This window comes from Trachurus japonicus, chromosome 2, assembly GCF_045865225.1.
Source record: "Trachurus japonicus isolate A0001 chromosome 2, Traja_1.0".
NCBI lineage: Eukaryota > Metazoa > Chordata > Actinopteri > Carangiformes > Carangidae > Trachurus > Trachurus japonicus.
This window is the reverse complement of record NC_140908.1, coordinates 9,959,188-9,975,010: the sequence shown is the minus strand read 5'-3', so window position 1 is coordinate 9,975,010 and position 15,823 is coordinate 9,959,188. Positions and strand designations below refer to the sequence as shown.

Sequence of the window (15,823 nt, the reverse complement as noted above, 5' to 3'; positions counted from 1 at the left end):
TATGTTTTAACCTATGCGTCTCATCTCCTGTGATCCTGCAGCTCTGAAGGTGGTGCTGGTTTGCTTCGAGCGCTCTTTGGGGAACCAGTGGTACCGGCTGAGCCTGCAGGTGAAAGAGATGGCTCTGAGGAAGGTGGGGGGCCTGGCCTTTTGGGACTTCATCGACTTCATCGTCCGAACACGAATCCCTATTTTTGTCCTGCTGAGACCGTTCATACAGTGCAAGGTAGAGGGACCAGCCTTTTGTTGTTTATCTCGCATTTTATCCTCAACCAGTGTGTTTTCTTTCATTGTCCTCTCCGTTTCACCCCTCACTGGTCCATATGTGCATGTTTTTTAGTTGTTGACTCAACCCGCTGACTCCCAGGAGGAGATAACAGCTCGTCACCACATCGCCGACCAGCTGGAGCGACGCTTCATCCCACGGCCGCTCTGCAAGAGCTCCCTGTTCGCAGAGTTCAACAACGAGCTAAAGATCCTTAAAGAGGCTGTTCACAGCGGCTCTGGTCAGAAATGAACTTAGTCTGAGAGAAATTTTGATTTGAAATTAGAACAGTTAATGAATCACAGCAGGGTTTGTTTTAAAATGACAGTCCTGTGTGTTTCTGTCAGCCTACCAAGGCAAGACGTCCATCAGCACAGTGGGCACCTCCACGTCGGCCTATCGCCTCAGTCTGGCCACGATGTCGCGCTCCAACACCGGCACCGGGACGGTTTGGGAGCAGGAAAGTCAACCGTCACGTCAGCCGTCCCAGGACACACTCAGCCGCACCGACGAGGACGACGAAGAGAGTCAGAGACATTCCCCCTTTTTTTTTTACATCCCATGTTCTTTTAAGCTGTGTAAAGAGTGCGAGGGGGACTCACCGCCCTCCTCCGTCTCTCTGCAGATGACTCCATCAGCATCCCCAGCGTGGTGAGCGAGCACGAGGCCTTCCTGCCCCGGGTGATATCGCAGCGCCGCTTCTCCAGCCACGCCACCAGCTCGGCGGCGTCGCAGCCCGAGGCCCCCCGCACCACCATGCTGCCCAGCCACAGGTAACATTACCCCGACACACACACATGCATGCATAGGAATACACACCTCTACACCTAACTTCAAATATAGTTTCTCTCCCTCGGTATTTGTCAGGTGGTGGCGAGACAGGATAAAGTAGAGCTCGAGTGGAGGCAGAAATAATCTCATTGGATAAAACATTTTTTTCTCTTAAGTTTTATTTTCTGAAAGGGAGGAGGTTGTGTCTGCAGACCTGGAGACTGCAGATTCAGACCTGCAGTTCTAGAGACTCCTTATTTTCGCAACAGCGCCCTCTATTGGAAGCCAATACAAACAAACCTTGTTAGTATTCTGTATTTTGGTGTAATCAGGCTTCAAACTGTTTAGTATTGGGGTGCACTAGACCTTTAAACTGTTAGAATTGATGGTGTAAATAAACTTTCAAAGCTGTTGTTAGAAGGGAGACTTTTAGCTTCATCAGAATCACACTTTTTATTCTTTAGTTAGAATAATTATGCTTCATCAACAATTCAATCTTGGTATTTTTATTCAGTTGTAATACAATTTTGGGTAACACTTTATAATAAGTACACACTATTAAGCATTAGTTAAGCATTAATAAATACTGAATTGATTTGATTTGATTTTGAATTGATTCAAGACTCAACTGCAGTGTCAACAAATAACACAAAGATTATTTCTGCTTCCATTTCAAAAACTCTTCCTGTGCAATTCAAGTCTCCGTTTGTTTTTCTGTAATATGTAGAATTAATATTTTTAAGAATGATCGATCAGTCATATCCCACAACCACTGTCATTTTTTTCTGTGTATATCTCTGTTGATGGATAATGTTCTTTATTCAACAGTCTCACAGCAGCTTTGTGAGGTAGCTAAGACTCTCGGTGTGTCGGTAAGAAAGCAGAGAAACTGATTGGCTGACGGTTGCTCGGAGCCAACCAAGGGGAGCTCAGGGACTTGGGGGGGGTGGTGATGGATCTGGACTGCACTCCCTAAACTCCCGTTCTCCCCCTTCGCCCCCCTTTTTACAGTGAACCCAATGTGCTAGATGAGTCCCAGGGCCTTCTGCAGGAGGGTAACCTCTCTAGGTACAGTGGCCCTCTTTATGTGTGTGTCTCCCGTTGGTGCGTTCTTGCATCCGTTCGCCAGTGGGAGGGGCAGTGCCTCGGAGCGGCCTCCTCTTATTGGCCGTCGATCACTCATCTACATCCAATCAAAATGCCTTGGCCCGTCACCCCCCCCCCCCCTCCTTCCACCCACCCTCCTACTTACCTGTCTGTATCTCTTTCTGTGTGGGTCCAGTGTGCCTTGTCTCTGTCCCCTATACCTCCTCCCCCCCTTCTCCTCCTCTTGAGCTCCACACTGACCCTCATCTTCTCAGCTCATCTGCTGTGCTATCCTAACCAGCCCCCTCCTCTCCCCCCCTTATTTAAAAAAAAAAATCCCAGAGGGCCCCATCAGCCCTGTGGCCAGGGAGCTCCACCTCTTCTTCTCCTCTGTCAGCTGTGTGGTCTTTACAGTTGACGTGCCATCACCAACGTCAGCCTCTCTCCCATTGGTGCCATGGTGTTTCATATTGTTTACGTGTCTATCAGGCTTCTCACTGATCAAATTGGGCGTCCTACTCTGGATACCAATCTGTAGGGGCAAGGGGGAACTGGGGTGGCAACATAATACAAGGACTCCTTTGTTGTTTTCTTTGTCCATTTTTTTAAGAAACTGACTTAATTTAACCCTATCTCACACTTTTAAAAAATTGAGTAAATCAAAAACAGTTTGCACAGTTTGTTTTGTCAGTTGCTGCTCCAGCCCCTACTATCCCCTGTTGTGTTTTCAGTGTATGAATCATGGCGGCATTGTTTTTCTCTGCACTGTGACTGGGTGTCTTGTAAACATACTGTGTGTGTCGTGCAGTGAGTGAGTGGGTAGAGTAGCAGCGGCATCTTGTTGTGGTCAAAGATGTAGTCGGTAGCAAGCGCAAGCTGGGGATGCGACGGCCTTTCAGCTTCCTGGTTTACGTATTTCTCTGTATTTTGTGTGTGTCTCTCTGTGTGTGTGTGTGTCTGTGAATGCATGTGTGTATGTGTCCATGTGATTATCTCAACCAGGGTTGCCAGTGTGCAGAGCGAGCCAGGCCAGCAGAACCTCCTGATACAGCCGCCGTTGGGAAGAAAGCGCGGCCTCAGACAGGTGTGGACATCCACTTTGACTTTTACTACACATCCGGGCAGTGGGACGCAGTTCAAAACATACAGACGTGGACAAAATTGTTGGTACCCTTCTGTTAAAGAAAGAAAAACTCACAAGTGTCACTGAAATAACTTGAAACTGACAAAAGTAAAGGACAGATGAGACAAAACTGGAGCTTTTTGATCCAAAACTGGAGCTTTTTGGCAACAGGGTGTCTTAAATTTGTACGGGGTACAATGAAATCTCAACACTATCAAGGCATGTGCTGCCCAGTGTCAGACAGCCCGGTCTAAGTCCCAGGTCATGGGTCCTCAAACTGTTTAATGGCCCAAAACACACAGCTAAAAACACCCAAGAAGGAACCAAACACTGGACTATTCTGATGTGGCCTTCTACGAGCCCTGATCTAAATTGATAATCAATTAAGGGTGCCATCATTTTTGTCCAGGCCAGTTTCATAAATTTTTTTTTTTAAATAATTCTGTTGAACCAGAATTCAAAAGCAATTTCCAATTTTTGTTTGTTCATTTTCACAATTTTTTTATTTATTATTATGTTTGTCAGTTTCAAGTTTTCAGTGACAATTGTGTTTTTTTTTCTTTCTTTAACAGAAGGGTACCAGCAATGTAATCCACGTCTATATATAGCAAATAAAAGGAAGCAAGCTTATCTGTGTTACTGTGTCTTCCTTGCAGCTACGGCGCCCCCTGCTGTCCATCCCAAAGAATGAACCCCGTGGTCGATCCGGAGCGCGGCTCTCTACGACCCGCAGGAGCATCCAGCCCAAGAACAAACCACTGGGTAACACACGTGCCTTCATGTGTGTGTGTGTGTGGTGCTGTGTGAGTGAGTGAGTGCCAGTGCGTGTGTCTGTAGATAAGTGACGATGAAAGCGCCTGTTTTAGATTTTTAAAGAAAGTCAGACTTACTCTGACACACAGCAAGTCAAACATATGACACCCCCCCCTCCCCCCTCTGTGAAATACTGTATTAAATGTGTGTGCGTTGACATGAACTGACCCCTCCTCCCCACTCACCTCTGTCTTTGTTCCAGTGTTGTTTGTTGAACCACCTGCCACCAAACTGACTCTTCTCACTCTGTTCTGTCTCATTGCCTTTTGTTTTTTCGAAATAAAGAAACTTTATTGGACTGTGAAGGTGAGACACAACTCTTAACCCTTCCTCTCCACCCTGCAACGGCCCGCCCCCTTTTTATCTGCAACCTCACCCAATAGGGCGCTCTGCATGTCTGTCTTGCATCCCCCCCTCCTAACCCCTCTGCCTCCTCCTCCTGTCCCATCCCCTGCCTCCACTCCATGTGTTAGCCAGTCTCTAGCTGTGGCCCCGTCGTCCTCTTGTATTGACCGTGTGCGCGTGCATGTGTCCCCCCCCCCACAGCGCAGGGAGACCAAAAGAGGTCAGTCACCTTTACAGAGAGTCAAGACCAGCCGGCGTCCGCTGGGATGAGCAAGCCCCCGACACCCAGCACCATGGAGCCTCCAGACGAGGGCAGGAAGGGCAGTCCCGCCCCCACGCTGGAAGTGTCCCCCGCCTCCGCAGCCACAGTCACTGCCGACCTGCACAGCCCTGCGAACACACAGGTAGGACCAGTGGAGAGAGGGCTGGAGCAGGGGTGGGTGTGCAACTGTTGAAACTGTTGAGCTTTATTTTCCAAATTCCACTTTCATTTAAACAACATGTGAAAGTGTGTGTCCTCCGGGCCCAGTTGTTCTACAGTAATCTGATTGGATCAAATCTTGAAAATGGGTTGTTCAAAACTATAAAACAATGTTCTGAAATCTGATTAGATCACAAAATCCAATCTTGGTTTTAATTACAGTAGCAGGGGTGGATTTCAGGAACAAAATGTCATTTGAATTAAATCCAAAGTGGTCAAATAAACAACACTTATATACCGTAGTAGGCTATATATACATTTATTGATTTATATTTTGCTCCTAATTTTTAAACCATAACAGTGATAAAGTAAATAAAATTAACTTTGATCATTCAACAAATTGAGAACTTATCTAACTACTGAAATTTTAAATTTTAAATTTGAGACACAAATATTCACAATGTATTTGAGTAATGTATATTTGCTTTTCTTAAAAGACAAAGAAACAGGCAAGAAAACAATACAAACAGCCAAATATACACACTTTGAGTGACACCATGCTGCTATTCTACCTGTTGTTACCTACCTAGCCTTCAGTGTGATATGCAGTCCCATTTACCAGACTGATCCAATCCAATTTTGCTTTGAACAACTGAGGTAAAAGTAGGATAAATTACATGATCTTGGATGGCAAAAGAAGGGATTTCAAAATCCAGATAATTTTAATCTAGATTAAACCTTTTGAACAACTGGGTCCTCCTATTTAGCCACGCAGGATAATGTGATTTGATTTGTGGGTCTCTAAACTTTCAAAATTACAATTATAAAATCAACAACAGTGTGTTTTTCATAAAACAAGCAGAGACACAAAGTGATGCTGAGTGTAATTTAAATGTGGTTTCCTCAGCAATGTCCAGCAGACAAAGAAGAGCTGCTAGGGAAAAGGTTTATTCTCAGCCAGGTCCCTCCGGCCATAAGCAGCAAGGAGAAGAGAGAGCAGTGGGGGCTCCGCAGCAGCCTCTCCCCCCCTCCCTCCATCTCCCGCCCCTCCACCCCGACCCCTCCGTCCCGGACCTGCTCCCCGCTGCCCCTCTCCCGGACCTGCTCCCCTCTCCCCCTGTCCCGCACCTCCTCTCCCCTGCCCCCGCCGCTGCCGGTGCTGGGCACGGCGCCGGCCCCCGGCCCCCCGCCACCCCCGCCGCTGCCGCCGCAGACCCCGCTTCTCCCCCCGCCTCCTCCGGGGCCGTCCAGGATCAGGGAGAGCCCCGGGGACGAGGACACCACGGCGCTGCTGCCCCGCGGCGGCGCCCTGCAGCAGCTCAGCGAGGACGACGGCACGGAGAACCCCCTCCTCACCCCGCTGCTGGCCCCTCCCTCGCCCCGCCGCTCGCCACGCCGGTTGCCCCTGCCCCTCTCCCCCGTCGACCTGGACCTGGATGAGTCCCATGTGTGAGAGAGAGAGAGAGAGAGGGAGGGAGGGGGTGACAGGTGGATTGTGTTTTTCTATCTGCAGCCCAAAGCCAAACACCATACGGATACCTGCAGGGTACGGATAACAGGGAGGTGTGTGTGAGTGTGTGTGTGTGTGGGGGGGGAATTAAGAGGAGAAACAGAAAGTCAACTATTCAGATTTGATTCAGTGACAATCTAAAAGTGCATATTTTGAACATTAATGTGCAGACAGGAGACGTGTGAGCTTGTGTTTCTGTCTCCAGCTCCCCCTGCCTCTTCCTCTGATTTCCACCAATCAGCCGTTTCCCTTTAGCTTTGCCCTGAAACTAATCTGCTCTCTCCTCTGGTCTAGCTCAGACTCTAAGTCTCTCTCCTCGGTGTCCTGTTGTGTCTTCTCAGTGTTGAATATCAACCTAAAAATCATTATTGTTCTCTGTCTGTTCTGCAGATTGCTTAACCTGAGGGATGAATATTATAGAGCATAGAGACAGTTGTGTTAAAGTGCTGAATGTTTCAGAGGCATTCTTCAGCCATATTTGATGTCATATACAGCATAGTGTTAATAATACTGAAGAATACTTATTTATTACTGATCAGAAATGGTTAAATGATTGATATTTAACTAATTAATGCTCCTATAGATGTCTATATTAATGAGATCTCTATACATTTAAAAAGGGATATGACTTGTATAAAATATTATAAAGGAGAGAAAATGCAGTTTGTATCAGCAGTATATTTAGAGTCATTCTAAAGCTGTTTTTGTTAAATGATATACAGTAAATATACAGTACAGTATATGTATTTAAAACATTATATGTGATTATATGGAATGGAAGGAAGAAATCCGAGATTTTTTATTAACATGATTCATTTTTCGACATGTTTATCATCCTGTAAAACTGTTCACAGGACAAGACAAGTGAATTTGAAACTGAGCTTTCAGCAGCAAAGGAGATGAGTTTAATTTAAATATTTAAATTAATTATTTAAATATATTTTAAAGAGGCACTCAAACACTTTTACTTTGACTGTCAGTGACTTCATCGTAAATGAGTTGAATTATCCTCAACTGCCGGAGTGCTCCTTTAAAAATAAGTGGAGTTATCACCGAATGAGTGAATGAGTGACACATATAAGTGTTTATATGTTGAAACCTCTGCTGACACTCTTGCTCAGTGTACATTTTAATGCAGTTCTGCTTCTAGCTGTTTGTCCTACCTGACTGCGCTAACTGTGCAGTCATGAACTCTACAGGTGTAGTGTATGTTGTGCTGCTCAGCGTCTCGGCAGATGATCTTATTTGTGACCAAAGACTGATGTTTCCACGGCTCCATCGGAAAACACTTACAAAAGACTCTCATCCTGATGTTGCAGTGCTGCTCATGTTATAGGTTTGTGTCTGTGCTGTCTTATACTGAGACCTGTGGCGCAGGAAGACTCTTTTATTTTGTTTGATTTATTTATTTTAATGTTTTATTACAACTGTGATGAATCGATGCAGTAGTTAGCCGTTACCTCGTTGCTCATTCCATGCCTTAACAGAGAAATATTAACGCGTCATGTTTGTCTAGATGAATTTATTCCGTCTGGTGAAAACCTCATACCTCTGACATCACAGCTCGCCCACAATGCATTTTTTTGAACCTTTAATAAAGGCTGGGGATCATATAGTTGTGTAACCATGGGCAAGCTGTGAGACAACATCTGGATTTCCATTATTGTAACATGTATTACTTTTATTTGTTAGAAGTGCACACTTTATTTGTAGAAGTTTATTCCTCATCTGCCCTACTCATGAATAATACGTCACAACTGAGCAGATTTATTATGATATCAGCAGTAATAATGATCACGATATCGATATGTGCCATATTCACACCAATGCACTGTGAGTGTTTTGTTATCAGCAGCTTCTGTGTTTTAAGTGTTTATTGTGAAAATATTGTAATCATACGACTCCACAGAGATTGTGTGCTGATTTCAACTGTCAGCTTATGCAGGGGAAACCCGCTGCAACTTCCATAGCGGCTGTATGAATTTAATCAAACAAGTAGGTATTGCACTTGTTTACCTAATTTAAAAAGCATTTCCACGCTGTTTTAAAGTGAGAAAAAGCGGTTTGTTATGTTATGACTCTTTCAGCTGACAGAGGGCACAAACTGTTATGTATTCCTGTCCTGTCCTCTACATTAACTCTGCAAAATTTGTCTTAATGATGCCATAATCTACTGCCCATCTCAAGGGTTTGAAGAAGCAGCAGTGTCTTCAGTCCGAGGGCCACATCACTGTTGAATCTGAGTTCCCTTTAAATGTTTTGTGTCTGTGTCAAATTACTGTATGTCTTCTTTGTGCAAAATTAGGATAAATATATATACTATATCAGAATATTTCTGGAATATCTCAATAAATTGATATTGTTTACAGTTGTTTTCGTTTCTCTGTAAATAGGAGGAAGTTCTTAGGGAAACAAAACACATGCAATAAAGTCTGAATTTTAATTAAAATGTACAATAGAATATTGAAGTAAATTCAGCTAGTTTTACATGTTCTTTATCATTAACATGATGAAGACCAATATTGATTATGTAAGGTCTTGGCATACTGCTGTACCACTTATATATATATAGACCAACTCATTTACCCAAAGTGCAAGACCAAAACTACAACCGTGAAACTGGAGACACTGAACGCAACACAGACACACACGCACACACAGGTTCCTTATGCTGCTGTCGACCTTTGACCTGTAATTGACACACATGTTCCACACAAAAAACATTTACACACTCACTATGTGTGTGTGGTCACACACACACACAGAGGAGGTATCAGTGTGTTACCACAGTGCCCCCTGCTGGCCACACTCCCTCAGTGAGTCAAGTTTATCAGATTTTTCTCTTGAAATTCTGTCGGTTTATTATTATAATTAGAGGCCAGGCAGTTTCTTCTTCTTCCTCCTAAGAAATCCTACTTCCCATACATGAAAAAACACCAAACTTTGCACAAAGCTCCAGATTTTTACATTTAAAAACTTACACTTTTGCAACTTTCACCAAAATGTCGCCTCAATACTTTAGAAACTTTTGTACATTTAAACTCAGTGCAAATTCTGAAGTCCATCACTGTTTTTTTTTCTTCTAAAACTGTAAAACTTATAAAAGTTACAATTTTTTGCTTAAACCAACACTAAGGAACTTTTCAACCTTCATGTAATATTTTCATAACTTTTGTGATGGTACATCGACTTGCAACAGGTTGAATGACACCTCTGTCATGGCCTGAGGGGCTCTGTATCGCCTTCACTGGCACTAAGCAGCTTTGAGGAGCATGGTAGGACACCAGCTCTCACTTTCACTTTCGCGAGTCACGACGAGGAGGGAGCAGGCAATGCGGCACCTTATGATTGCACTTTGACACTTCTTTTTTTTTTTTAGCCATATATACATATATACAGAAGTATATTTTTTATACTTTTATATATTTTTTTTATACTTCTCTTAATATCTTGGTTGCCCCTATATTTATAAATGTCTATATTTATATATTCTTCTTATCAGTCCACCATAGTGTGCATGGCATGTCTGGGTGTGTTTGTATGTGCTGCTGCTGTAACTCGTGAATTTCCCCGTCGTGGGATGAATAAAGGCATACTTTACTTTACTTTCCGTCGGATTGTGTGTTTGTGTTTACTGGGAAATGATCCGCTGGTAACAGAAACTTAGTTTGGACGTCTTCTGTTCATTTCCATGCACCGGGAGATCAGGATGTTTACGGCGCTATGCGCTAGTGCTCATGGGAAATGGAGTCTTACTTCAGGCAAAACACTACCGCTTTGGGCCACTGGCGCCGCCAAACTCAACCAAAACTGAAAGTTCTTTAGTAGTGCTTTAATTGACACCAAATTTGCTGCGACTGCATCTTCAGACCGTCTTCCACATCCACACACACTGTTAAAGCACAAAGTCTAGTTTGGTCCACAAGGCGGCGACAAATCCCCACCTCAATGTTTCTGAATAAAACACAAAAGTGTTATTTATAGATAAATTGTTACAGCTCAACTATTTGTGTGATTAAATGTTTATTTGTGTGAAGAATTACATCAGGTTATTTTTAAATGACAAAAAAGTAGGTAACTTTTTGGTAGGCTATTCTCTTTGTGTTAAGTTTAAGATAAATGTAAATGTACACACAAAGTTATGGTTAACAATCCATTGTGTAGCCAATCTTTTTTTTTTAATTTTTGTGTAGCATGTAGGCTATCTGTTGATATATCTGGATACTTATGTAGCAGCAGATGCTTGTGTCAGTCTATTTATTGTGTTACTGTCTTCTTGATTGCTTAGTTGTTTTATTGTTTACTTGCTTCTGTATTGTTTTAATGCATTTGGCTGTCACACTCATTAAAGCTGCAAGATGTCTTCAATCTGGTGCTCAACGAGGCCACGCCCCCCAGGAAGGTGGAGCTGCATCTCCATTGGTCGGGCACAGTGTGTGCAGGTGTGTGCTGACGAGCAGTGGCCTTTAAATTCTCCTTCAGTCTGGTAGGGATGAGAGTTTGCTGTTGTGAGCAGCCAGGAGCTGCAGATGTAGTAAGCTCATCTTCTGTCTTTCACTTCAGGTTAATATTATTTGTGACTTTCCCATTTCTTATTTGTGCTAAGTGGCTCGTGCTAACAATGGAGTCTGCCATGTGCTTCACTTGGTACGTCAGTCATCGTAGACTAATGCAGCTTGCAGTTTGTAGACACTTGTACTTGTTTAGAAGCTGCATTGGTTTACAAGATGGCTGACTTCCCGAGTGGAGCACATGGCAGACTCCATTGCTAGCACTAGAGCCACTTAGCAGCCTTATTTCACTTCAGGTTGACCTTATTTTGTGCTTTGTTTCACTCTAATCTTTGTCTCCTTTCTACTTCTGTATGTTTTCCACCCTAATTGGTACGCTTGGTAAGAAAGACACAAGGTAGACACCTTTTTGTTTAGTCAAACCACAGGACCAACACATGAGTAAGTTGGCTACATTTAGTCTTGTTAAACACTTTGTCCCTGTTCTTCCTTCTAGAAGCTGCCATCCATCCACCGTTGAGCCCAGATCGATGCTTGGTTCAAAGAAGACAAAGACACTGAAGACTTGAACGTTAGTTTTATTGTCATTAAATGTCACCTTGGTCCATTTGTGGTTTGTGCTAAGTGGCTAGTGCTAGCAATGGAGTTTGCCATGTGCTTCAGTTATTGTAGACTAATGCAGCTTGCAGTTTGTAGACACTTGTACTTGTTTAGAAGCTGCATTAGTTTACAGGATGGTTTTAGTGAGGCACAAGGCAGACTCCATGGCTAACATTAGCCACTTGGCACAAACCAGTAATGGATGGAGGCTTAAAGTTGTTTGAAATGCTGTTTGACTCCTGTATGTTTCACTCTAATCTTTGTCTCCTTTCTTCTTCTGCATGTCTTCAACCCTGAGCTAACAGGCTACAGCAACATGATGGCTACCATGTGCTCCTAATACCTCTACTTGGTAAGAAAGACACAAGACATACACACAACTCTTGATTTTCTTTGACAAACATTTAGTCAAACCACCATTAAAGACGGATACATTAATTGCACTTAGTCTTCATTCTTCTAGAAACTGTCATCACCATTGAGCCCAGAGGAACTTCACTGCTTGGTTCAAAGAAGACAAAGACACTGGAGACTTAATGATAGTTTCTTTTGTTTCTTTAGTGTTGATTCATTTCTGGTTTGTGCTAAGTGGCTAGTGCTAACAATGGAGTCAGCCATCTTGGAGACTTTTGCAGCTTCTAAACTACAAACACAAGTGTCTACAAACTGCAAGCTGCATTACTCTCAAGATGGCTGACTCTCTTGGCCCTGGCTCCTATTTCATTTCAAGTTTATTTTGTACTTGTTTCACTCTAATCTTTGTGTTCTGTTTCTGCATGTGTTCAATCCTGAGCTACAGTACCTGGTTACAGCTAACAACCATGTGCTTCTATGAGCTGCCTTTCTTTGGTAAGAAAGACAAGACATAAACACCTCACTACTTGAGTCAATGTTTTTTAGCCTGGATCCATTTCTGGTTTTGTGCCAAGTGGCTAGTGCTAGCAATGGAGTCTGCCTTGTGCCGCACTTCAGCCATGTTGTAAACTAATGCAGTTTCTAAACGAGTACAATGTCTACAAACTGCAAGCTGCATTAGTTTACAAGATTGCGGACTTACCAAGTGAAGCACATGTCAGACTTCAATTCTAGTATTAGCCACTTGGCACAAACGGTAATGGCCACAGATCTAGCATGTTTGATTTGCAGGTTACTTAATTTTGTATGTTGTTTCACTCTAATCTTTGTCTCCTTTCTACTTCTGCATGTGTTCAACCCTGAGCTAACTGGCTACAGCTAATGGAGGCCACCATGTGCTTCTACTGCCACTACTTGGTAAGATGCACACAAATCTTTCTTTCACTAAACATTAGTCCAACTATTATGTTTTCTCAGTCTGAAATGCAAAACGAACATTAACTTTCCATGTTTCTTCTAGAAGCTGCAAATCCACCATAGAAGAACTTGGTACAAAGACACTGATGATGCAATGTTACTTTTATTGTGTGGGAATGTTTCTTTAGCCTTGATCCCAGCTCAGTGGCTAGTGCCAGCATGTCATGTGCTTCTCTTCAGCCATCTTGTAAATTAATGCAGCTTCTAAACTACAAATACAAGTGTCTACAAACTGCAAGCTGCATTAGTCTCCAAGATGGCTGAAGAGAAGCACATTACATGTTAGCAATAGCTACCTGGCACAAACAAGAATGGATCAAGGATAAAACAAAGTTGTTCAAAGTACAAAATAAAGTAAACCTGAAGTGAAAAACAAAATCTGTGGCTCATGTGTTTCACACTAATCTGTGTCTTTCCAAACATACAACTTCATTCACAAAAACAGTTGCCTCCATTTTCTCAGTCTGAAAGTTAAAGAACAAGTGGCCATAATTGGTTGCATAGTCTAAACACTTCAACTTTCCATGTTCTTCTGGGCTCAGTGGTGGATGACAGCTTCTAGAAGGAAGAACTTCACTGTTTGGTTCAAAGATAAACTTGTGTGGAAATGTTTCTTTAGCCTTGATGAGACTCTACAGTTTTAGACCACACGTCTTACTGCACATGAACCATTGGGCTTCATCAATTCAATGAGCTACAAATACGTTTGGTAATTAAAGGCGGCTTACGATAAGGAAAAGCAAGTCAGTTCATTTATAGGTGTTATTTATTCATCAGACCAGTAGCATGTATAATCACCCCGGTGTGCATGTATTTTAATGTTATAACAGTTGAGCATCACCACATGAGCTCCTCTGTGACCAAATTAACTCCCACTTCCTATTTAGACAGCTGAGGTCTCTGGTGATGAGGGGGGGAGGAGGCATCTTCTACAGGACCCAGAGTTTTCTTTCCCTATTGCACAGTTAATTTGTCAGTTTGTCCTCATACTCGTATTACCACAAACATAAACCATCTGTCCTCAGGCTCTGGGCAGTGTCCCCGTCCTCCTGTACATCCTGGTCCTGAAGACGCTGCTGCTGTGTTTGGGGTTCGCCGCTGGGTGAAGATCTACCAAGGCCAGAAGCAGAGGCCCAGAGGAGGAGGTCGGCCCAAGAGACGACAGAGCAGAGGACAGAAGCTGCTGCTGCACCAGGGCTTTATAAGACCTGAGACTTAACAGGTCAGCCATTGATATGTGGCAACATTCAATAATTACCCTAGATTGAAAAAGGTTAAAGACCCCCTGGAGAGTGTGGAAGTTATAGGCCAACTGATAAAAAATATTTGCAATCAGAATAAATAATGTCATAACTTCCATCATTCATCCAGATCCATCCAGTTTGTGAAAGGCAGGACGTCCTCAGATAGTCTCACACTGACCACATTTAATCTGGAAAGTCAAGGACATAGATACTCCAACAGCTGCTTTGTCAAAGCATTTGATGGTGTCGGCTGGAGCTACCTCATTCTTGCTTTACAAGAATCTGCTTTGGTTTGGGACTTGATAACATTATTTAGCTCATCTATAGCCATGGTAACACCTAAAGGTCAGAGGTCAGAGGCTCATTCTCATCCATATCACGATCAATTGGAGTAAGTCTGAAGTAGTTTCCTAAACTGGAAATTTAAGTGGGAAGCTAAAAGTGTAAAATACCTGGAGATACTTTTGAGTCCAGGACTAGAGAATTTGATGTTGGATAACTTCAATCCAGTATTGGCTAAAATAGGTTTCAACTTTTGCTCAAGGGATTGGATACTTATAAATATCAATATGGGGGAGAATACAAGCTATAAAAATGGCCATAGCCCCAAAGTTGAACTATCTTTTAAGCACGATAGCGTTGAATATCCCAGTGACCGTTTTCAAAGCCATAGATAAAATGTTCAGTTCATCAGTGCTGGGGAAAGGGCGAGGGTGAAAATAACAAGACTACAAGCTAAAGTACAAGGACAGACTCCTATAATAATTGTTCTTTTAGTGGCACCATTGCACCATTGCCACTAAAATGTACATTTCATTTCAAATGAAATGTACATCAGCTGTATAATGACTGTATCGGTGGAGTCAGTGGTGTCGTCTGTGTGATACTCAGGTATACTCAAATGAACTGGTCTACCAGCAGAACTAAAATCAGACCCAACTCTAAGCATTTTTAAATCCAGGTTGAAAACATTTCTGATGTCATGTGCTTCTGGCTGAGCTCTTTTAAAGAACTTTAAATCTGAATCTTGGATCAAGCACCATACCATGCATGAAATACAAATCAATATTTCATGCTCATATTTAAACTCTGACATAAATCTATGTTCAATGTTTCTAAATTTTACTATCTGGGGTTTTATTTTAAGTTTCAAAAATTGTATGTTTTTATGTTTCCTGTATCCAGTTCTTACTGTTAAATGTTTTGTATTGAATTGAAAACATGTATTGTCATTTGCAAACCCCACATGGTAGTTAAAAGAGACAGTGAAGTTTGTGAATAAAAACACAAGCAAACAATAATTGGTTCGATGTAAAGTACATTGAGTTGCCCCTTGGTATGAAATGCGCTTTATACATACAACTATCTAACTATAGTGTATGTGATATACAGGTATGAACAGTGAACCCTCCTAAAAGTAGTATACCCACTAAACAAACAAGACGACACCACTGGGTGGAGCTCACATTGTCACAGGTCATTTTATTTTTGATAGCCTATAATTCATTGATGTGTAGAGAACCCTCTCATGTAAAGGTGTGTTGGTTTTAGTTATTTTGTGTATGAATGTATGATGTGTATTTGTTCACACAAACACTAATAAAAAGTAAAATAAAAAAGAAGAACATATAAGTCCAATGACTTATAAGTTCTTTTTTCTTGTTTCTCGTCATGTTCATTAGCCTATGTTTTATCAAGGTGAAAGACGACACTGAGTCTCTTGGAAATGCATTCGTTGGCCAATGACCTGACTTTAAATCCTGATGTTCTGGGTTCGATCCCCAAGAATAAAACTCATTTCT

The 15,823-nt window shown here is 42.5% G+C and overlaps 1 protein-coding gene across 3 annotated transcripts in view; it reads left to right on the top strand.

Annotated features, from left to right (window-relative positions):
- Positions 1-6,406, top strand: part of unc80 (unc-80 homolog (C. elegans)) — a 49,721-nt gene extending 43,315 nt beyond the window's left edge. For 2 of the 3 annotated variants that reach the window (XM_085799992.1, XM_085799984.1), the window contains 10 exons: positions 42-226; positions 341-506; positions 613-792; positions 891-1,038; positions 2,048-2,104; positions 3,125-3,206; positions 3,902-4,007; positions 4,344-4,364; positions 4,605-4,807; positions 5,786-6,406. In XM_085799992.1, the coding sequence (XP_085656118.1) occupies positions 42-226; positions 341-506; positions 613-792; positions 891-1,038; positions 2,048-2,104; positions 3,125-3,206; positions 3,902-4,007; positions 4,344-4,364; positions 4,605-4,807; positions 5,786-6,277 (1,640 nt within the window). In that variant the 3' untranslated portion in view covers positions 6,278-6,406. Of the gene's footprint in view, positions 1-41; positions 227-340; positions 507-612; positions 793-890; positions 1,039-2,047; positions 2,105-3,124; positions 3,207-3,901; positions 4,008-4,343; positions 4,365-4,604; positions 4,808-5,731 lie in introns of all 3 variants that reach the window. The other variant, XM_085799976.1, reaches the window with a different exon arrangement.
- The last annotated feature ends 9,417 nt before the right edge of the window (positions 6,407-15,823 follow it).